This window comes from Pleuronectes platessa, chromosome 4, assembly GCF_947347685.1.
Source record: "Pleuronectes platessa chromosome 4, fPlePla1.1, whole genome shotgun sequence".
Classification (NCBI taxonomy): domain Eukaryota; kingdom Metazoa; phylum Chordata; class Actinopteri; order Pleuronectiformes; family Pleuronectidae; genus Pleuronectes; species Pleuronectes platessa.
In genome coordinates this window covers 3081743-3105980 of record NC_070629.1, presented here as the reverse complement: position 1 = coordinate 3105980, position 24238 = coordinate 3081743, and the positions used below count along the sequence as shown (strand labels likewise).

At 41.0% G+C, this 24238-nt stretch overlaps 1 protein-coding gene across 1 annotated transcript in view; it reads left to right on the top strand.

Moving 5' to 3' along the window:
* The first annotated feature begins 3904 nt into the window (after positions 1–3904).
* The window catches only part of adgrd2 (adhesion G protein-coupled receptor D2), a 36021-nt gene continuing 15687 nt past the window's right edge, over positions 3905–24238 (top strand). Inside the window, exons 1-16 of the mRNA XM_053420188.1 lie at positions 3905–3949; positions 4076–4133; positions 4287–4526; positions 4626–5255; positions 6760–6882; positions 8667–8752; positions 8904–9194; positions 10695–10806; positions 15389–15523; positions 15897–16005; positions 18409–18514; positions 18817–18872; positions 19026–19152; positions 19255–19358; positions 19887–19989; positions 23247–23400. Of these exons, the coding sequence (XP_053276163.1) occupies positions 3905–3949; positions 4076–4133; positions 4287–4526; positions 4626–5255; positions 6760–6882; positions 8667–8752; positions 8904–9194; positions 10695–10806; positions 15389–15523; positions 15897–16005; positions 18409–18514; positions 18817–18872; positions 19026–19152; positions 19255–19358; positions 19887–19989; positions 23247–23400 (2479 nt within the window). The remainder of the gene's footprint in view (positions 3950–4075; positions 4134–4286; positions 4527–4625; positions 5256–6759; positions 6883–8666; positions 8753–8903; positions 9195–10694; positions 10807–15388; positions 15524–15896; positions 16006–18408; positions 18515–18816; positions 18873–19025; positions 19153–19254; positions 19359–19886; positions 19990–23246; positions 23401–24238) is intronic.

The window sequence follows — 24238 nt, the reverse complement described above, 5'->3', positions numbered from 1 at the left end:
GACAAGGTGCCAAAGATGTCTGTGACAAATTCCAATCAACAATAGACCTTCAAAAATATCTCAACAAATGACTTGGGTTTCAATTTATATTTGGCATTGGCTTTGACATTGTTGTCTCTGTTAAAGAACCTTTGAATGATGCACATGTGCTCCCGATTCAAACTGAGATGTATTTCTAAACTTTTACAATTACTGCATCTTTAACAATAACTTAATTTGCCAAGTCATATAGCACCAGGAATTTGTGTATGGCATTAAAGCTCTGTGGCGCATATCAGAACACTGTAAGGTGTCTTAAGATATCCACCCATGGAACCACTAGATGTTGTCCAGTGTAAAGGCAAGCTATCAATGTGGCAGTAAAGTTTTCTATATTAACCTTTATGGCCCTGATCTACTAAGATAAGATGTTTAGCGGCTAATCTACTAAAAATAATTGCGCAAATGATAACAGGTGCAAGCACCGTGGAGGCAGTAGTATTTAAATGAGTGTTACTGGTATCCGCCATGGAGCATTACGGAGAGCTGAGTGGCCACAAGTGCAAAGCAAAATTGAATGCCATGAATTTAATGCTGTTGAGCTACAGCAAAGAAATATTAATATAACTCACAGAAACACGATATGGGATAGTGTCTGCGACTGGTACATGGTGCTGATGGCATGTCAACAACACTCATTGAATCACATCCTCTGAGCATTTGTCTTTAAAGTCAACGTGCAACGTTAATTTTGCAAAAATAACTGGAAATCATTCAAAGTATATACAAGACACACACGTAAACAGTAATAAAGCAATTCAGTTTAATTTTATGAAAACATTTACTATAATATCTTCATTGCAAATAAACCAGGTAGAATGAACACCATCTTTTCTAACTCTACTCTGCAACAGAAAGACTTTTATAAAACGCTCTGATCACAACATCCAGCTCAGAAAAATCTAAGAAGTGACAGTATATTATGTTTGAGGATGACTCACTAATGTCAGGTAATAATTCTGAAGTATACCTCCAGAGCAGTTACACAGGACAAGCAAACAGTCCATTCCAAACAGGCAGGTTTGGAACAGTCCTTGTAATAGTTTAGTTATTGTGCAAATCCACTTTTGCAGGAAAAAGGTGGCTATGATTGTTTTTGTCTCTTGATTAATTATGGGTGTGTTTTGGGCATATCATGGAATAAAACAATCTAAATGTCATCTCCCTTCCCCTTTTGAAGCCAGGAGAGCTTGCACTTTGGTGAACTGACATTGATCCAATTTCTTCAGAGAAAACAGATCATCGTGTGTGTGTGTGTGTGTGCGTGTGCGTGTGCGTGTGTGTGTGCGTGTGCATGTGTGTGTGTGTGTGAGAGAGATAAGGAGGGTCTACGTGCATTGAACACCCGCCAATGCAGGTGTATATTACTATTATAATCATGTGTCTTTACAGCAATAATGAATTACTGCAGCATGTTTTCAGAGTTTTTCTGAAGTTTTCAGACACAGCTGCTTGTCAAGAAAGTAATACACCATATAGCACCTGACCAACAAACAAAAGACCAACAGTGCATTTGTTATTTTAAAAAACAACCACAACCAACTCTGACATGACAGACATGACCTTCTACCATCTCTTCAGCTTTTATTTTCTTTATATACCTGTCAGCCTAATAAATGAAGGCATAAACAACTTAAATGCGCTGCAAACCCAATGAAGTACTGTGTGTAAAAGTCAATCACACCGTTTCACACCGACTCTTAAAAAAGAGTTTAAACAGAAACAAAGAATTAATCTAATATATTAGGTTGTTTTTCAAAACAGTACCTTCCTTTTATAAGGAAAACTTTGGCTGTGTTGCTGTTCATTGATGTTTTGTAATGCAAATGTTTCTGGCTCAGAACATAACTTAAAACAATTATTTGATAGAAAGAGTTCCAGTGTGGATACATCAGAGACTCTTTGTAGAAAATAAAAATGATGTGAAATCATTTTAGCACATCAAACAACATTTCATTCAGCTCAATTCTGTCCTTTATTTTTCTTGACCTGACTACCTTTAAATGCATGAATCCCTGCTTTTGAATTTGCAATAGCCAAAGAACTCAGAATTCAGTCAAATAAAGTGCTTGTGATTTCACAGCCCAGTCTAGGCCCAGGAATGACAGAGTTGTTGAGTTCAGATGAATAGGTGAGAAGAGTGGAGGGCACGAGGCTGAGCAATGTCCACGATTCTCAGCCTGGAAGAGCCTTTGTAACTGCAGGCTCTTGTCCAGTTGTTCACACTGTGAGTGGAAACCTCAGTCTATGCTGGATATCTACGTGGAATACTAATGACTGACTTTGTCTTAATCTGGCTTTGTCTGGAGCCCTGAATTCTCAGGATGTTACTGAGGATGTCACAATTTTACTCCAGTAGGCTTACCATCCAGACTCCTGGTTTGTAAAGCCACTCAACATACAACGATGGTGTTAAAGGATTATTCTGGCTGTAAAGTTTATTGCTGAGTTATACACAGTAACATCACAGAAAGGAAGTCAGAATTGATAAGAGAGCAAGCAGCTAGAAGCTCATTTATCTAGTTTCTCAATTGTACTCATACGATCCATAATATTCAAAGAGGGGAACTCTGGAAGGACTGCTATAACCTGGAATTATTTTAAAAGCACATGGTCTGCGTTCCATTTCAGCCAAATTAGGCTGCTCCTCCATAGCTGCCAAAATCTTTTACTCCCAAACTGTTATTTAACTTTTGCAGTTTGTGTATGAATCCATGAACCACCTATATCAAATCAATGGCTCTGAGCAGATCACTAGAACAATGAAGACATTCATTTTGCTACATAAAAACTGTGCTTACAGTTAACCGATTAATTTGTTTTCTCCATTCAAACAGAACAAAAACAACAAACCAATGTCAGATGCACGCCCGTCTACAAACCAATCAACGTCAAGTGCATGTAGATACAGGAGGGTCATGACGACAAGAAGTACGTATGTCAAACAAAAGTCTTCCTAAATTGCAATGCAAAAACCAAAATTAACAGGATCAAATGTAACAAAGACATGAACAACTTTACACAAGAAGCATAACATGATACATTTAAGGTCAAAAAGCATACAGAAGCTTTTCAACCATAATGCACATAACCAGTAAATGAAAGCCACCCAAACAGGCAGACTGTATTGACTATAGTTTTCTGGTTACAAATGGTACACTGGTTACATTTGTAGTCCTAACATTTGATTGAATATAAAGTAAAGCAAGAAAATAGAAGTTCTAATTCATTTTAGAGAGTTCGGATATATAAACAAGTGCTATGTGGTAAAAATGTCCACCACCCTGCTTATGAACCCTGTGCCAAATGCTTGACACTGCTTGCGTAAGTGGGGTTCTTTTAAAAAATGACCCAATTTGCATGAGAAAAGCAAATGGCTTCAGGGTGCTTAAGAGGGAGGGGTCTGAAGGGTCTGAAAGGAGGCAGACTAGAACTGTTGGACAGATGCACTGGGATCGCTGGCTGTCTCCCACTCAGGAGACCAGAAAGTCTGCTGGATATGCTGGAAGCTGTGGTTGACACCCGGGATGAGGAGTCTGGATTTGTTTCTGATTATTCCACACATGGAGTTTCTTCCTAGATTACAAGGAGACTTTCTGCTGCTTTGGGAGAAAAATCGGCAACTGACTTATATGCAACAATGAATCAGGACATGCTCTGGAAACCTGTTGAAGAGTGAAATACAAAAAATGTCTTGCTTTGTTAAGATATGCTCAAAGCTACATTTAGGATATTATTGGCTTAATTACCCTTAACTGAAAGGATTTTGCATTTACTTTTTTCCAAAGAGAAGATTATCTTGTTCCAGAAGTATTATATTTTTGTAAGCTGATTTATTTCAGCTGGAAAATACACTGGTGTAGAGATGACTGGAGCCCTGCATACTGGACTCATTCTCTTCTCCTTCATGGTAACAACCTGTTCATTCTATGCTTAATGACTGCCTTTTCTGAACAACCGACATTCCTTATATATTTTCAAATGGCACAAATTCCAACTTGGTCAAAATTAAGTAACTTGACTTTTTCTTCTTTAGGTTGTATGTAAGAGTGAGCCAACACATGCTGGACCAGACAGAGTGGGGGGATCACATGGTGAGAAACTGTGACTGTTGTGTCAGCCAGTAGTGTCAGTTCATTCTACTGATTGATGCATCACTGGGTTTTTATTCATATTTTTCTTAAATTTTGTATGTCTTGCTTTGTTGTGACTGTAAAATGTAATGTTATCTGTGTCTTATTCCCCAGGACAGTCCGAATTGGTTCATCTGACGTCTCACTCGGCCTTCCAGCTGTTCAATGACTCGCTTGCCTTTACCAGAGCAGAGAGTTTTTGCAGAGGCCAGTTCAGCTCCCTCGCCAACCTGGACCAGACAGAGGACCGGGAAGGGACCTTAGAGCTGTTACAACAGACTGGGCTTACTTTAGCTATTTGGGTTAGGGACCCCAGCAAAGTAGCCTCCAAGCCTGTGGCCCTAGCCAAGCAGTGTGAGTAGATCAGTGCATGGACCTTACACAGATAGTAAAATAATCGAAAGTAAAATGTACTCATTGAATCACTAACTTGTTCTGTTGCTCTTATTTTAGATGTGCAGTTCCCAGCTCTAAACTTCACAAAGGAATCCCGTGAGGGCTTTGCTCGTGTCAACATGTCCTTCCCTGCCCTTTCATCTGTCAGTGTGTGTGTTCGAGTTCAGTGGGACCCAGAGTGGAATGAGGTGTCCACCATCTTCTCCTATGCTGCACCTGTCTTTACCAATGAGTTCCAGCTACGAGGCCAAGCAGACATGCAGGAACGCATCCTCCTGGCGCTCATCATCCATGGGAAGCACCTGCCGTATAAGGCATCCTTCCCCAATGACGGTGCGTGGCATCACATTTGTGTTACATGGCGCCGCAGCATTGGCCAATGGGCTATCTATGTGGACGGTATCAGGAAGGACATGGGATCAGGAACAGACACTTCTAGGGATATCCATGGAGACGGGATACTCATTCTGGGTCAGGACCAAGACTCCTTTGGAGGGAATTTTACGGAGCCTTATTTTGGAGCTATCACTGACCTGAATGTTTGGAATATGTATCTAGAAACAAGACATGCCAGTGCCCTCAATGCGTGTTCACTCATGAGCCAGAAAGTGCTGTTCAGTTGGAATCCAGACTACCTTACCAGCCACCCAGTGGTCAAAGAGGTGCAGGCCCTTCTGTTTTGCCCAGGTAAGATCACAATGCTTCTGTGTATACTGAGCTACAGTTCATCAATTGAATCCAATAAACCCAGTCCTTCTTTGCCTTCTTATTGAGGACAAACTTTGTGTTTCTGTAATGTTAGATACAGACCATTCTGAAGAGGTGAATCCTCTCAGTTTGTCTCAGATGGGAAGGAAGTCCAGGCTTACTCTGGTATTCTTTAGTCCTCTGAAGGTCACAGTTTTTGAGCACCATTGCTTCAGGTTATAATAACGTCTTAGTCACAGTAATGACTGAGATTTGGGAACTTAGTAACAATGTTTCAAACAGGTGAAAAGGAACACAGGCCTTTTTCTGACCAGAGGACGAAAAATCTAGAGTTTCTAGATTAGCCAAATTTATTTGGAAGAGCAAATAATGATCTATTCATCACAATTTGAATAGATCATTATTCATCAAACTTTCTGTTGAGTATTCATCACAATTTACAGGATCACACCCTAGTTCAAGTTTGACTAAATTTATTTACCTTGGTATTGTGTGCACAGTTTCACTATAAATTAAAAGGAATAACTTACAGTTTGACCCCCAAATAAAGTGACTGAGATGATCTGGACAAAGTGTTGGTATGTTATCGGTCTGATCATCTGACAGCCCATGTTTCTTGCTTTATTGGACTTCACTTGCTTTAATAAATTTTAATTTGAAAAAGAGCCTAACATTCTCTGTCAGTCATCTATACTGATTATAATGTCATCAGTATCTTCTTGATATAGGATTAAACGCTTTAACCACCACTAAACCTTAAACTTTGGCATTTGAAAGAGATAGTAATCTAACCCTAATCTCAAATTGTGGGGGTGATATAGCTAAATTGCTTTAATAAATGCATGCCCATAATGATGTTCATATACTGTGGCTTTGAATAATGCTCATCTAAAATATCATGGTGTCTAACTTGAAGGTGTGTTCATTTTGAGTTTGTGTGAGTTTTTGCCAAATTCTAAATGGATGGGAAAACAATAACTAAAAAAAACTTTGCAGCAAATGTTTTTTTTTTACAAATTAAAGAAGATACAGTTTGATTGTGCCCTCACTCATCATACTTTCAAAATGAATCTCTATTCCCTCATAGGCTACTTCCCATAGCCTATGAGCTTATGAGCTTTCCCATAGCTCTGGCAGTGTAGGGGCAGCATCGGGGAGAACAGAAAGCACTGAGCTTTAAGTTTGATTTTAATTTATTCCCCTTTTAAAAAAAAATTATATGTTGAGTTTAAAGATTATGTATATGCAGATTATTTTCATCATTCCATTCCTTATTCAAAAATATATTCATAATTCCTCCATTTGCTGTCGACTGTCAAGGACCTCTTGATGTTTCTGAGAGCCAGTCTTATGAATCCAATTGACCCTCTCCATTAGTTTTAATTTGATACCAGTAAAGACCTGTAAATGTGCTCAAGCTCACTCGTGTCTTGTTGTGTGTCACTTTGTGTATGGATGTGTGATCTTATGAATGTGTGTGAAGCTGTAGACCAGCAGATGGAGCTGCAGGGCTGCAGGACGCTGCAGCGCTGGTCAGATCAGCCCCCACTGTTTGGCTTGACAGACTGCTTGGAACGACTGCCATTCATCTGCAGGAGCAGCAGAGGTGAGCTCTCACATTGTCCAAAGGAACAGGAGCTGTCTGGTTTTTCTTTTTAAGTGTTTGCCCTCTAATTGTTAATGTTAATTAGAAAATATGAGCTCTAATTGACATTGATTACAGCAATACACCATGGTGTAGCCTGCATGAAGTGATATCCAAATATAACATATGCAAAATTAAATAAGTTCTATGTCTCCCTGACCTAAAAAAGCTCATACAAGACTTCGTCTTTTCCCATCTGGACTATTGAATGAACTTTATACATGCCCTAGTCAAACCTCAGTAACTGGTTTGCAGCTTATTACAAAATGCTGCTAATCATATTTTAACTTAAACAAACTGTAGGTCTCATATCACGCTATCCTTGCGTCCCTTCACTGGTTGTCAATTAAAATCAGGATTGATTCTGAAGTTCTTTTTATAACTTTCAAAGCTCAACATGGGCTGGCCCTTACTTAAATTTTGCAGCTCTTGACTCGCAATCTGAGATTGGCCAGCCTGTCCTATTTAACTGTACCTAGGTCAAGGCTGGCTACTCAAGGTGACCATGCTTTCTCCCTCAGGGCCCCAAGGCTCTGGAAGTCCCTGACTGAAAAGACAATGCTCAACTTGCCACCTATCCTAAAATCACTGCTCAAGGCATATTTTTTATAGGGAAAGCATATCTAACATGTTATTTGTAATTCTGGTATACTGCATTGTTTTAAAGGGCCTATATTGAGTAAAATACATTTGCTGGGCTTTTACTATCCCTAATGACTTCAAGGGGGTCAGTAAGGACCCTCAAAGTATGAAACAGTCACTCTGCAGACTTTTTCACTCAGTCCGTTCTATTAAATATGTTATCGAAATGTCTCGTTTCTTACTTCCTCCCCGTATGAGTCATACGGAATCGCACTCCTACATAACTACGTATTGAAACTCCATTGCGAAACCCGACTGTCCTGCTAAAACTCTAACAAACCTGAGGATGGTGTAACTTACCGTTCAGAATCATCCTGCTGTTGAAAACAGCCTGTTCTGTCTGCAGCTCCAGAGACAGGCAGAAGAGAGGAAATGGACATTCACGTGGCAGCAGTTTTTTCGACTTAAAACCACTGATATATGATTTTAGGGGGACCAATACCTCAAATTAAATCCCAGAAATGTGTTAAATATTGGGCCTTTAACTCCTGTGTTCCTTTACTTTTATTCCAACACAAGTTATGTAGGTGCTAATTAGATCAGCTTTTGACTTTGCTGCCTATGAGAGTATGTATTTAGTTTAAAAGGCATATAGGTAATGATGTCTGATCTACTGAGCGGGCCACATGACTTTCAAAATATTGCAATACAGGTCAGTGTCCAGTCAGATTTAACTTTAGCTCAGTGTACCCTCACATTCAGCTGTTAATGTTATTGTGATATAAGGCAGAAACGTCTGCCAAGGCACAACTGAAGATGATTATTTTTATTATAAAAAAACAGTCCGACAGAGCCTAAATTTGATGGTTACACAACTGCTCCTTAAATTCTTGAATTGATTGAGATTAAATGAGTTCATGAGATGTTAAATACATGTTGTAAATGTTAAAGAAAGGGGGGGGGGATTAGAGAGATAACAAGATTTAGTACAACTATCTAATGTGTTTGCCTGCAATAACTTAATTATTATATTTAAACTTCAGATGAGGGAAAGGTCCGGGATCAGTTTCTGTCAGTAGTTCAGTGTTTAACTGAAGGAACCTTCAGTGGTCTGCGGGTTGATGATGCTACCATCCACTGATGTCCTGTTGTTTTTGGCACAGAGCGTTACCTGAAAATGAAGCAGATGAGTGGGACTCAGCCTTCTGCCTTTCTGAACCATCTGATGAAGATTTCCAACAAAACCCAGGTAGACAACCCAGCACTATGGCTTCCACTCAAATATTGACATAATGTCAGCTTAATAGATGCTAAATGCTGAATTATAATAATAGTAAAAACAATAAATGAATAACTTCCCGATTTTATTGAACCTACTGTCTGGCTGGCTCTGTTTCCAGCCCGTGCTGGAGCAGCAACCATCAGGGCTGAGCAGCCTGGCCCAGGCATCCGACCTCCTGGAAATCTCTGTCCAAGCCTTGGAGGACACTCAGCAGGAGGGACTGCAGCCAACAGACATGGTGTCCCTCATTCAGCTACTCTCTCTGGCTGCTGACATCCCCTCACAGCCGTCTGCTTCTGCCACCAGCCACAGACAGGACAGCATCCAGGAGCTCAGCCAGCACTTCATCAGCGTGGCAGACAGCATCATTAATGAAGAAAACGCCCTAAAGTGGCAGGCCATCAGAGAGGTAGCACTTATACCATAGGGGAAGCACTATCTCACTTTTTCTATACCACCAGTATAGCTCCTCTCTGTGCGGTATTTTTAGAGGCTGGATACATGAGGTGTTTGCAGATCTATGCAATGGGTTAGGCTAACCCTACCCTAACCCTTATTCTTATGAAATATATCTAGTGTTCAGTGTATCTTAGATGAAGAAAGGAAATCATTTTGGCCATTTCTCAAGGACACTTAAGGAATGTCATAATAATAACTTTTTCACATATTGTGTATTTTTCAGCTTCTATGCAGTCATTGCATTAAACGCTTTTCTATTTCATGTTTAGTTTGAGGAGGAGCATTAGAGCCTTTAGGAAACCCAATTTAATTTATCAAGCCGTATTATTTGAGGTCATCGAGGTACTGGTTATCAGCTGCCATATGAAAATGACGAGTCTCAACCTTCTGTCGTTTTTTCATAAGTTGATGTTCCACCTGAAAATACAACCAACCACCCAAGACAATGCAAGCCTGTCTGAGTTATTATATAACATTCAGGAGGTCACTTGTACCTTGACTGTTTTTTATATTTTTTGAATAATTTTTTTACCAAATTCCACTGTAATACACAGAGTCTTGGTTGGGACTGTGTTGGGGTGGGAAAAGAATTCCTGTAATTTGGATTGATGGATCAAAGGATAGACAGAGTGGCCTTTCAGCTCGTGAACACTAGAGGGCAGGATGCCTCTGTAGATACAATATTATGGGAGCTCATCATCAGCATCAGAATGATTAAGTAAGCACAATATTTAGGGACAAACACTGTTACAGCCTCTGGTTGTCTTGATTAAGACATAGTGTCATCATACAATTGTCATATTCAAAATTTCTGAACAAAACAATTACTCAGAAAGGAAATAAATATTCAGAAAGGAAATAATTCTTTAATCCACTTCATAGTTTGGACATTGTGCTCTCCCAAAACTCGATTACCTTTTTTTTATCCTTTTTTTGTCACTTCTGCCTCTGCACTATTGATGTGTGCAGAGTATGGATCCGGATAGAGTCTGCCTTGTGAGTGCTGTGAGTCTCTCAGATATCTCCCACCCCAACCCCCCCATCCCCAGGCCTCTCGACACTCCCAAGGCCACCTCAGTCCATACTCAATGAATGAGCAGCACTCTGAAAAACTGTAGCTGTACTCATCCACAAACCTCCCTTGCTGTGCTACCGGCTCTGTCTCCAAGGCTCAGGTCTTAAATGGGCACACTGAATTCAGTATGCGGGGTTTCAAAACAGACAATGGCTAAATCTATGATTGCACCATGCATTATAGGCCTATCTCCCACTTCAGCCAAACTGTGCGTAGACTCTGGTAAACAGTTTACAACACTAAAAGCGTGTTCTCATGTGTGGCATATGAATGGTGATATTGAAATGTACCTCTTTAGCTTTGAAGACCGTCCGGACTGGGGCAGAGTGGGTGAGTGTTGCTGCTGCTGAGACATCTGTGCTCTGTGAATTTTAGGTGGTGAATGGCCCCATGGATGTGGTCAAGAGCATTGACCGGATGGTGACCAGCCTGAGCCCTCACTTGATGGCAGAGACTGATCACCTGACAATTCACCGCCCCAATATCAGTAAGACTCTCTCTCTCTCTCTCTCTCTCTCTCTCTCTCTCTCTCTCTCTCTCTCTCTCTCTCTCTCTCTCTCTCTCTCTCTCTCTCTCTCTCTCTCTCTCTCTCTCTCTCTCTCTCTCTCTCTCTCTCTCTCTCTCTCTCTCTCTCTCTCTCTCTCTCTCTCTCTCTCTCTCTCTTATATATATTTGCCCAGTACACACCTGACAATAACATGCAGTTTTGTGATACGATCACAAGTGGACAGATCTAAGTGCATGCATTCACACCTGACATTAAAATGTGGACCTACATGCACCTCGTGATCGGATCTCAGATCGGATCTCACTTCCCTGCCCTATATGAAAATATGTCCATGTTTTCCACTTACAAAGATGCAATGCATGGCGGGAAGCAGCAAGGAAAGAAATAAAATAACACAGACAATTCCTTTACACTGACACAGAGGACGTCGGAGGAGAAGGTGGTTTAAGTGGCCAGGACGACATTCGCATTCACACTGCTAAAAGAACGTAGATACATGAAGCCCAGACCAACTTGGTCTGGGGTGATCGGATTGCTATCCAATCTGAGTGCATTCACAACTGTACTTAGAGCTGTCCAATGTTAATACCAGCTGTGTACAGGCTGACGCACAATATTTACTGTTAATTAAATGCAGGTTTTACACAATTATTGAATATGGACAGCCTTAGATTCATAATAATTGTAAGCCTGTCAGTGTTGTTCCATCCATCTCTTTTCTTAATCATCAAGGTTGTTACCTTATCAGTGGACAACATCAACAGGTTTTTTGAATAGGGCATTGTAAGATGTCCAGATTGATATACCTCAGACCTAATGCGTGCTAACTACGACAAAAATTTGCAAAAGAATTTTTACGGACCCAAATATCAAATATCCACCATAACATTGCTCATAGTATAAAAATTATAATCTTGAAACCTGATCTGGCAGAAACAAATTTGACAAAGTTCAAAATGAATGACCACGTCTTTAAGAACTGAACAACCCTTATTTCTACACACACAGTAATTGTTTATTAGGTACACTTATGTTATTTAGTTTCCACTGCTGAGTTTTTGTTGTCGCTCAATTAGTGTGATCAATCAATCAATTTTTTTTGTTACCTTAACCCTCAGCATTGATGATGGTAAACATTTTAAAGGATAACTTCAATACTATATGTCAAGCAGTCCTGCTGCAATCATAGTCTATGGTCAGCAGCCAGTGAGATCATGATCCGCCCTCTAGATTGGATGCCACTATAGTCCACAGTCATTGTCCGCTGCCGCTTATTAGGATCCATCATCAGCCGCCGCCTCGGTCGTGGTCCACCACCATTTTCTGATGCAAACGCGACACAGGATCCGCCATTACCACTACGATCAGCCAGCACGATATAGAATCCGTCATACTGGATCCACCATTGCGACCTCTGATGCGCAATCCACAATTCGTAATCCATGGTGCGGCCACAGTGGACCCGGATCTGCGGGCGATAAAGCAAAGGGACTCCGGGGAAGGGGTCAAGTCAGTAACATGTACTGATGAGATATGAATTACTTCGATGTGATAGGGATGGAGAAGAGGAAGGAGAAGCTGGAAAGAGAAGCTCCTTGTGATCAATGATACAATGATACAGGCCGAACTTGGGGGTACACTGAGGCTATATGAGGTAAATCTGACTGGCTACTGGTTTTTATGGTAGTGCGATGAAAACCATGTGGCCCACTCAGTAGATCAGACATCAATACCTCTATGCCTTTTTAAACTAAACGCTTCCTAGCGTTCCTTCCTAGTTCTGCCGCACTAATTAGCTCTAACTATAAGCTTTATCAAAAAGGAAGGTTTTGAGCCTACTCTTAAACGTACAGATGGTGTCTGCTTCCCGAACTGTAAGTGAGAGATTATTTCACAGTATAGGGGCTTTATGGCTAAAAGCTCTGGCTCCTACTCTATTTTTAGAGACTTTAGGGACGAAAAGTAAGCCTGAATTCTGGGAGCGGAGTGCCCTAGTGGGTTGATAAGGTACTAACAGCTCTTTAAGGTAAAAAAGCGCCATATTATTAAGGTACTTGAAGGTGATGAGGAGAATTTTGAATTCTATTCTAGATTTAACCGGAAGCCAGTGTAGCGATGCTAATACTGGAGAAATGTGCTCTCTTTTCTTGGTTCTTGTCAGGACACGTGCTGCGCCATTTTGGACAAGCTGTAGAGTCTTTAACGACTTACTGCTTAAGCCTGATAGTAATGAATTACAATAGTCCAGTCTCGATGTAATAAAGGCGTGGACTAGTTTTTCTGCATCTTTTTGCGAAAGGACATGTCTGATTTTTGAGATATAACGCGAGTGGAAAAAGGCGGTCCTAGAAATTTGTTTTAAGTGACAATTAAAGGACAAATCAGAATGAAAGATCACTCCCAAGTTCCTGACTGTTTCATTTGAAGCAAAGGCTTCAAATGACAAGTATAACTGGGTGTCATCCGCATAGCAGTGGAAATTTACCGAGTGTGTCCTGATAATGTTTCCAAGTGGAAGCATATATAATGAGAATAAAATTGGGCTGAGCACAGAGCCCTGGGGAACACCATGGTTAACTTTGGTGCGCACAGATGACTCATCATTAACTTGCACGAATTGGGAGCGATCAGAAAAATAAGATTTAAATCAGTTTAGGGCGGTTTCTTTAATGTTAATTTAAAGAAAAAAAAAGTTTGATTACAGCTATTTTAAAAGTCTGTGGTACATAACCTGATGATAATGACAGATTGATTGTGTTAAGTAACAAACTATCTATTAGGGGCAGAATTTCTTTAAGTAATTTTGTTGGAATCGGATCGGTTTGGAACCTCAGATTATTTTGGTAAACTGGGTGATCAGAGAGAAGCTGTCTAAATAAAGGGTAGGATTCTCAGCCATTTCTGAGGTCTCTGTTGTTGGGAGGGTATTAGTATTTTATTATTAAAAAAGGTCATAAAGATATTGCTATTTAGGGATCGAGGAATACTGGGTTCGGTGGAGGTGTGACTCTCTGACTCTCTGGCTACAGTGCTGAAGAGAAACCTGGGGTTGTTGTTTTTTTTTGATGGAACATAGACGCACAGCTACACATTCCCTCACTTTCTATTCTTCTGCGTTAGCACACAGGGAATGTCGAACTGTCTTTGCGAGTGATGATCATTGTGAACACAGGTTCAGGTCATTTGTGTTCGGTTCACTGGTTCCAACCAGGGTCATGGGGGTGGGGGAGAGACTATTTGAGCAGTTTGAACATTTGATACCATCCTATAACCAAGATAAAGGTTTATGATGGAAGCAGTGGAATATTTTATACCCTAGACAAGTTCAGTGTCTATGTGGTCAGAAACAAGGTAACAAAAATTGTGTTTGTCTGATATTTTCAGCCTACTTATATCGATCTTTTTAATTTATTCAAAACCAAGCACTTACTGTCAATGTGTATTTGTTTTCATTTTAATGTTCAATGTCTTCTTTGCAACCATGAGTTGGCGTAAAATACCTTGAATAAAAATGTTAAACTAACAATTTAGTAGCACTTAAATAGCACTTACTTATAGCACTCTGTAGTTTTCCTTTTTTTGAAGGATTTGTACTTTCTTGATTCTTGTTGTTATGGGCTTGTACCCTCATGGTTGAATGCACTTATTGTAAGTCACTTTGGATTAAAGCGTCAGCTCAATGAAATGTAATGTAATGTAATGTAAAATAGTAACTCTTTATCAATGTTAAGCTACCCTCATGTCAATAATAAACCTTCAGCAACACTGGTGCAATAGCCATGGCATGTGAATATTACCCATTTTTGTCACGACCACAAGACCTACTACTATAGTGCACTCACTTCAGATGACTGTGCAACAACATTGCTCGCTCTTTCACTCATGAAAGGATATTTCCCTCTCCTGTAGAAGTACTCAGTCTGAACAATATAAAAATAATTTTTTGAGATTATTTAAGACGTTATTATTTTTTTTGTTTTTCCTTATTTGAACAGTTCAATTTTCTCTCTATTGTGGTTAAAAAAAATAATAATTATGTAATCAGTTAGCCTGGTGGCCTCCTTAGGGAGGAGTCAGTGGTACTAGTTACTCAAAGCTGGATACTTAGAGCTACCTGCTACTTTACTTTAAAGGCGAGCACAGTAAGCCTCAACCATCATTCTACACATGGAGCTGCTGTGGCACAACACCTGTATATTTTACAAAATAATAGTGAAAAGCATTTTTTTTGTTATTCACTATTGAAACTTTTGTTGTTTATGGTATGGTTATTAACCATGTTTGGTGAGATACACAGCAAAGGAGCCAAACAGGATAGAGAACTATTACTCACATTGTCATATGAATAGATCACGAGAAAAACATATATATATATACATATATATATATATATATGACAAAGCTGAAACCTTTATCTATTTTCCTAGTATAATTGTTATGAACATATTCTACAATACAAATATTCTTTGAAAACTATTAAATCAGGATCAAATGAATTTAATGATAACAACTACTTGTCCAAAGACACTTCCTAATGATTCTATTGTCCTGCCTTTTGTAGAAGTGGAGATGCAGCAGCAGTCACTGCAGGAAGGATTCAGAGGATCAATCTTCTGTGGGCCTGAGACAGAGAAGCACACCAACCTAGACTGTATTTCAGTCCCACTTCAGAAGATACAGGATCTCCATAACAACGGTAGGGAGATGCTGAAAGACCCTATCCTCTTCCTCCATTTGCACTTACAACAGTCACTTATACAGACTAGCTATCACAGCGCTGAGTGATAGCAGAGAGAAGACCCATTTTAATAGCCCAAGTCTTGCCAATAAATACAGCGGAAAATATACTAACAACAGAGTTGTAAAGGTGTAGCATTTATTCCCCTACTTTCACTCCCAAGGTCTCACAGGGAAGTGCAGATGGAGGCACATTGTTGGGTTTAGCAACTATTTATCCAGAACAATAAGTGATCCTAAATTAACAACATTTTTCTTAGTACTGTTGTGTTTGGCTGTCAGGTGCAAGCTGAAAGAAAGCTTACACTTTCTGTTTTGTGCTGAATGTTTAGGCTTCACTAAGCTCACGTTGGTCAATACGTGGTATGGCTCTCTGCGGCCTCTTTTCAGTGCTGAGGAGAACATCACTATGGTTCCGACGGTCACGGATGGCAGCCAGAGGTAACATACAAGCACAAACAGCTCCTGAAATGATTTCTTTTTAAATATAATTTTCATGGTACCATCATCACAACTGTCAAAGTATGGAATGTATTTTTAGTAGGGGAGAGCGGGGTAATGTGCTCTTTTTACATTTGCTCCCCTCTAGGCGAGCTAAAATTATATATCAGTAAAATGTACACATTTCCCAATAATTCAGCATGTTTCCTAGCAATGGAAATGATCAGAATGTCTTCAGGACAAAAGGCAGTGAAAATATGATTGTTTTTTAAAAAGTGGTCTTGTGTCTCACTTTACCCCAGCTTAGGGATAAAGTGAGACAGACCAGAGAAATCAAGGGGGTAAAGTGATCCACTTACTTTTTCCACTTTAAAACTACCATAACATTCATTGACAACCACAAATTCCAAAACTAATATCGGACTAGTAACAGAATCATGGGGATTGGTCAATTAAGCACATTTATAATTATTATGATTCATGTGATCTCTTGCACACCCTAGCTTACCTGCACATTGTTTCTCTGTCCAATTGGCAGGGACAGGGATATTGTTTTTCTCTGCGTATTCAAATGCCAGTTCACGGCACTTAACTGGAGCAAGGCCATGGAACTGGTCAGCTAGTTGTTTCAAGTGTTTGGCAAGCTCCTCCTCCATCTCATCTGTGAATATTTTTGCATCAGCTACTGCACCCCAGGCTACTGATTTTACTTCCCCTTTCTCTTTTTTCTTTATAAATCTTTTGAGGGTTGTCTTGTCAATATTTCTATCCCTTCCAGCTTTTCTTAAGGACTTCTTTCTACACTCTCCATCTCTGCGAGGGGTGTTTTGCCCAAGGTTGTCTTCCTGGTGTAGTTTCTTGGCATGATGGCTTTTCTACAATGTTTATAACATTAAAAATAAAACATATGTAATGTAATATTACACTACAACATGTTTAAGACTAAACTTAACTTGTGCTTCATGTCTCACTTTACCCCACAGCATTTGTCTCACTTTACCACACAGCCACCATTTTAGAAAAAACAACATCTCTTAGCAATTCAGACTAATCTTCAGCTAGCATCAATCACATGGTTTTATATGTTGGAAGTTCCTCAACATGTACGATATAAGTTTTTCTACCTGATTCAATTTGTTTAAACACAACAGTTGATTAAGTTCAAAGCAAGAAAATTTACTTTTACATGCAAAAAACCTACTTACCACAGCACCAACTTCTCCTTCATGGCAAGGGGGGAATGGGAGGGGCTTGAAAAATAATGGTCACATGACCACAAATGTGTTCTGTTGCCTAGATACAGGGGGTGTCTCACATTATCCGATGTCCCACATTACCCCGCTCTCCCCTACTGATAGTAAGCAACTTAATTTCAATGTGGGCACAAATGCTACTCAACTAAATGTTTAAGTTTTAGAGTTAGTTGGTCAGTTTGGTGGTTGGGTTATTTTATGTGGTATGTATTTAGAATTAGGCAGGTGGTGAACAGTGAATCTTAGACTCAAAAAGGTTATCGTGGGATTTAAACCTGCCTTTTTGCAAACGTTTAAGTCACTTGAGCTAAAATATCCATGTCCAAAATGGTGTGAAAATACTATTTACCAAATGATTGAAGGAAAATGTCAATTTTGTAAATAGAATATGTTTTGCTGTAAGTTATTATTTATGTTCACCTAGGGACTGCAAATTTAGCTAGAGGCTTAATTTGTAACAATTCCTTTTGAGATTGTTAATGATGTGTTTTCACATTGTCTAAATTATCCCAGGGATTGTTCATATGAAAACAGTTTACAATGGTTAGCACTGTTGTCTCACAGAAAGAAGGAGGTTTGCATGTTTTCCCTGTGTCTGGGTGGGTTTTCTCTGAGTACTCTGGCTTCCTCCCATGGGGTTGCGTTTATTGGGCACCTTAAATGACTGTAGGTGTAAATTCAAATGAATTAATTTAAATTTAATACATTTTTCAAATTAAATTTTTGTTTTCCTTTGTAACATACACCAAACATACATGGTACCACGAGCAGTGAAACGCTTTATACAACTCTCCTTGAATTTTAAAGAACAATAATTTACTATTCACAGAGAAAAATATAGTTTGAGGAAGGAAGGAAGAAATATATATATGTAAATTATATGTAAATTATATATATCTGGTAAGGATGGGAGCATAAGCAGTAGGTTGCATGGAATCAAGTGCAGAAGTACTACACTTGATGTTAGCCAAAAGAAAAGAAAAGATGCATACATTTATGTTTGTCTCTGTATTTTGGCCCTGATGCGCAGGCAACCTGTATATATATATATTATTTAAAGCAGACATCAACCTCTACTAATCTATCATTCTGGTTTGCAGCTTGCTCCTTGTTCTCATTATTAAGACGTTTAAATCTGTGTCGTTACCAGGTATTTGGGCACTGTCTTGGGCTCCTCTGTCATCTCCACCACAGCACTGGGAGATGATCAGCCGGTTAGCATGGCAGTTCACTTCCAGCTCCGGCACAGAGTACAGGTCAGCAAAATCTCTCAAATTAACTGATCATAATCATTTGGCTGTGGGGTTTGAGCAGTCATCTTCTGCCCAGAAGGTTGGTGGTTCAATCCCACTATTCCCTTTCTGCATACCAATTGTCCTTGGGCAAAAATACTGAACCCCAAATTGCCCCTCATATCAAAAAAGTGCTAAACCATAGATGCGTTGTATAAATGTGTCAAACTAAACTTTACTGTATGAATAGTCATCAAGACTAGAAATCCACTATATAAATACAGAATGTTTCTTTAGATCATTTTTTTGTACTATATTTCCTACAGAATCCAACTGGTACTGTGTATGATCCAGTGTGTGCATTCTGGGATTTTGATCTCAGGTAAGTACCAATCAACTGTAATACCACAGTTATCTTAGCTGTTTCATTAAAAATGTAATAAATGCAGCAACACTTTTAGATATGAAAATATTTTCATTCTTGGCATTCCTGTGTGTATATAGATATTTATATGTGTTGTTTGTGACTGCCTAGTCCAGAGGCTGGTGGGTGGTGGAATACCAAAGGCTGTGAGGTAGTGTCCAAAGAATATGGATACACTGTGTGCCATTGCAACCATACCACAAATTTTGCATTGCTGCTGCAGGTTTATGAAGCCCAGGTAACATTCCTCTCCTGAATTATCATTGTGTATTTGATGTAGGCTTTCATCTACAGTATTTGCTGCTATGTATGGCTCACAATCTGTGTGTGTCTGTGTCAGAGGAGCCCGGAGAACGAAAACGCTCTGCAGGTGTTGACGTTCATCGGCTGTGGAGTGTCTCTGTGTGGCCTCCTCTTCACCTTCATCCTCTTCATCGCGGTGGGGTGAGTCAAAAATGTTAAAGAGTGCACTCTGTAAAGTGCAGAGGGTGAAAAGCATTTAATAAAACTCTGCCAGATTCACATCAATAAATGGAAAAAGACAGAACATTGTGCTCTCTGGATATGTGAACAGCACCGCAGTAAAGCATTTTTGGTAAAAAAATTGAAAACGCCTGTGAGAGCCTCACTCAGGTAATTTAAGCTATGTGGGTTTGCATGCATTTATATGTGCATCTATGGTCTTGGTACCACTCATTCTGTGGGGACTTGAATCTGTTTACATGGTGACATTATTTGGATAAAACTAAACAAAAACTGTTTCTTTAATGGCGAGGATGTTTCAACTTTAGGGTAATGTTACGGTGAGGGTTCGGGTTAAGTTAAGTTGAGGTTAACGTGCAAGCAGTGTTCATGTTTACGGTTCAAGTAAGTCTCCAGGAAATTAATGTCCATGGAAAGTCAATGTAATGTGTGTGTGTGTGTGTGTTTGTGCGTGTGCGTGTGTGTGTGTGTGTGTTCAAATCTTTTCAGTGTCCCTAAATCAGACCGTACCACTGTGCATAAGAACCTGATAGTTTCTCTGGGCATCGCGGAGCTGCTGTTGATGTGCAGTGACTGGGCGTCTGCAAATGAGGTGGGAAACTGTATTATGAGGAGTAATAATAATTAAATAATGTTAAAAATAATACAAAATATGATTTCTCTATTCTTCACAAAATACAAATATTCACACAGACAGTAAAATATCTCTGGTCACCAGACCACAGTCTAATTCATTCACAAGACATTAAAGGGCCCATATTGTGTCAAATACATTTGATGGGCTTTTACTATCCCATGTGACTTGAAGGGGGTCACAAGGGACCTGTGACGTCCTGTCATTTTAGTTTGTTAATTTCAGTCTCTTTGTATTTTCTGTTTCCTGTTTTATTTTGTAGTCCCGCTTTCCTTGTGTGTTTCGGTCTTTACTTCCTGTTGTTGATTGTCGTGCCCAATCCTCATGTGTTTCACCTGTGCGTAATTGCCCCTTCCTTTCCTCTGTATTTAAGCCTCTGTGTTTCCCTTTGTCCTCTGTCGGTTTGTAGTCGTGGTTGTGCTACTCGTTTCTACACGTAGTCTTCTATAGGTTTGTTTTGTACTGCTGTCTCGTGCAGCTTTCCCCTGCGGATCTTCTGTGTTCCTTTTGCGCCTTGACGCTCAACTTCTGCTCCTGCTCACCAGAGTAGGCACCTGTGTTTTTCATCCCTGGGTTTTTTGCTCTCCAGTAGTCACCGGTTATGTTTTGTTTTTGTCTTGTTTAAAGACCCCTTTTATATTAAATACACTTTTTTGTTATAACCTCTGCATCCTGGGTCCATCTCCTCCACCAAACCATAACAGAACAAACCGACCAAACTATGGACCTAGCAGAGGTTAATTTATTTTTTGAAAAAGTTTATTATTTTGAGTTTCTGGTGTATGAGCTGGAGGAGGGAGCCCCAGACCCTGCGGAGACCCTGGAGGAGATCTTGGTGGTGGAGGCCTGGCTTAAGGATCGCCGTGTTTCGGCGTTGGAGATCCTCGCGGTGCCAGCTCCGCACCCAGCTCCAGTCCCTGCTCCGCGCCAGGGGCTCCCAGCTGACGTCTCTCATTCTCCGACGTCAGTGGTCCTCACAGCGGCGTCTGCGCCAGCACCTGCTCCAGTCCCTGCTCCGCGCTGGAGGCCCTCAGCTGATGTCACTCGTTCTCCGACGTCAGTGGTCCTCACAGCGGCGTCTGCTCCAGCACCTGCTCCAGTCCCTGCTCCAGTGCCTGCTCCGCACCGGAGGCTCTCGGCTGACGTCCCCTGTGTATCGGCGTCAGAGATCCTCGCGGTGCCAGCTCCGCACCCAGCTCCAGTGCCTGCTCCGCGCCGGAGGCTCTCGGCTGACGTCCCCTGTGTTTCGGCGTCTGAGATCCTCGCGGTGCCAGCTCCGCACCCAGCTCCAGTCCCTGCTCCGCGGTGGAGGTTCCCGTCTGATGTCTCTCTTTCTCCGACGTCAGTGGTCTTCACAGCGGCGGCTTTTCCAGTCCCTGCCCCCGCTGCAGAACCTGTCCCACTCCGGAGGGTCCCGGCAGACGCCACTCTGGTTCCGGCGTCGGAGATCCTCACAGTGCCAGCTCCAGTTCTTGCCCCACGTCCGGGGCTGAGGTCGAGGCTCTTGCCCTCTGCCCCTGACTGGTCTTCGGGCCACCTGCTCGAAGAGCTCCCGTGTTGGGCTCCTGACCGCCGTTGATCGGCCACGGCGCCGTCCTCCCGAGCCTCTGTGCTCAGCCCCGGAGCGGCCACGGAGCCGTCGGCCTGAGACCCTGGGCACCTCCCGAATTCCCTCCTCCGGTTCCCCCCTCCTCCCACCCGTCTCGGTTATGGACCGTCTGGAATCCGGTCCTTGAGGGGGGGGTACTGTGACGTCCTGTCATTTTACTTTGTTATTTTCAGTCTCTTTGTATTTTTTTTCCTGTTTTATTTTGTAGTCCCGCTTTCCTTGTGTGTTTCGGTCTTTACTTCATGTTGTTGATTGTCGTGCCCAATCCTCATGTGTTTCACCTGTGCGTAATTGCCCCTTCCTTTCCTCTGTATTTAAGCCTCTGTGTTTCCCTTTGTCCTCTGTCGGTTTGTAGTCGTGGTTGTGCTACTCGTTTCTACACGTAGTCTTCTATAGGTTTGTTTGTACTGCTGTCTCGTGCAGCTTTCCCCTGCGGATCTTCTGTGTTCCTTGTGCGCCTTGACGCTCAACTTCTGCTCCTGCTCACCAGAGTAGGCACCTGTGTTTTTCATCCCTGGGTTTTTTACTCTCCAGTAGTCACCGGTTATGTTTTGTTTTTGTCTTGTTTAAAGACCCCTTTTATATTAAATACACCTTTTTGTTATAACCTCTGCATCCTGGGTCCATCTCCTCCACCAAACCGTAACAGGACTCTCAAAGTATGAAAACAGTCACTACACTGACTTTTTAACTCAATCTTTTCTATGAAATATGTTATTGAAACATCTCATTTCGTACTTCCTCCCCCGTATGATGTCATTCGGGATCGCACTCATCTCTCAGCCCCAAGGGCGGCTGGGGTTGAGGGGTAGAGTGGTCGCCCTCCAACCTGAATGTCGGCAGTTCAATCCCCAGTCTGACCCATCTGCATGCCGAAGTGTCCTTGGGCAAGATGCTGAACCCCGATTGGCCCCCCATAGAATAACTAAGTGCTGCGAGTAGATGCACTGTATGAATGTGTGTGAATGGGTGAATGTAAAACTGTACTGTAAAGAGCTTTGAGTGGTCAAGACTAGAAAAGTGCTATATAAACAAAACAACATTTACCCAGCCAGTACCAGTCCAGCCTCCGAACTCAACATCCCTGCTCCCAACCACCACCCCTCCACACCGAACGCGACAGCTGTTTACCATCGTCAATGCACCAGAATGAGACCCATTATAGGCCTGGTTGCGTGTCACTCAAATTGCAGTCAGCAAATCAGAGGAGGGGCTCAAGAGGCAGGCAAAAACAGCCTGTTCTGTCTGCAGCTCCAGAGAGAGGCAGAAGAGAGGAAATGGACATACACATTGCAGCAGTTTTTTCGACTTTAAACCAGTGATATATCATCTTCTTGCTCACAACTACTGTTCACTAGCTGGACGATGGCTGTATATTGAATTGCATCTTTGATAGCAGCATTCAGAGATGATTAATGAAAGTATGCTAGTCATCTCATGTGTTGAGAACAGGCATCATGTGTTGGGTATCAAGTAAAAAATCATTTCTATATTAACAATTGCTCAAATGACTGAACATTAACGAGAGGGCTATATAAATAAAGTCCATTTACCATACCGACTAAAGTGCTCAGTCAGTGTATACTGTATATTTTTTATCCTGAAGGAAGCGTGCTTCATGGTGACTGCACTCCTTCACCTCTTCTTCATGGCGTCCTTCTCCTGGATGCTTGTGGAGGGCCTGCTGCTCTGGAGCAAAGTAGTGTCAGTCAACATCAGTGAGGACCGCAGGATGAAGCTCTACTACATCATTGGCTGGGGTAAACCCTCACCTCTCTTCACTGGCGTGTCACATTTCTGAATGATTTATGACCTGGTTAACTCTTTGTTTTATTGTACTTCATTGTTTTTAATTTATAACTCTATTAGTCTGTCAACTCAAATATCTGTCATCTACCAACTAATTCCAAGTCTGTCTGTCTGTATGTGGAAGGCATAAAGCGAATGTGAACCATTTATCTTATAGGCTTCATACTTGCCATGCATATTATTAGGTGGCCAGGGAAGTGAAGGTTGGACATGCAATTTGATCAACATTTACAGAATTTGAATAAACAGACTTCTACGTCCCGGATAAACTACAGCAGGGGTCATAATTTAATCTCCCTAGGGTCAAAACTGGCCTGCTAGATCAATTTAATAATATTTTTAACCAAATCAGACTGATATGACCGGACTCACGGGTGCTGATCTCCATCATGGCAACATTCACAGAATCACTTCCTGGTAATTTGGCTTCAAAGTAAATGCACAATGTTCACATTGTTGCTGCAATTCTTCATATCGACCTGAATTACAGAGATTTTATTTAAAAGAGTTGTGAACATGCAGCGTATGAACACTTAAGTAAAGTTAAGCAAATGTTTCCAACTTGTTCCCAATAAGCCAGGTTTTCAATGGGCACTGCATTAGTTATTTTGGTCTACAATCTGGTTAACCACAGGTGGTGACATCAAATAAAAAACTTGATGCTCTCACCTAATCTAGGGGTCCTTCACACAATCATCCTGCATCATAACACCATCACACCCGTTCGTAACTGTAGTGAGTTTTATTTATTAAACCAGAATCCTTATCTCAGAATGTCAAGAGAATTGT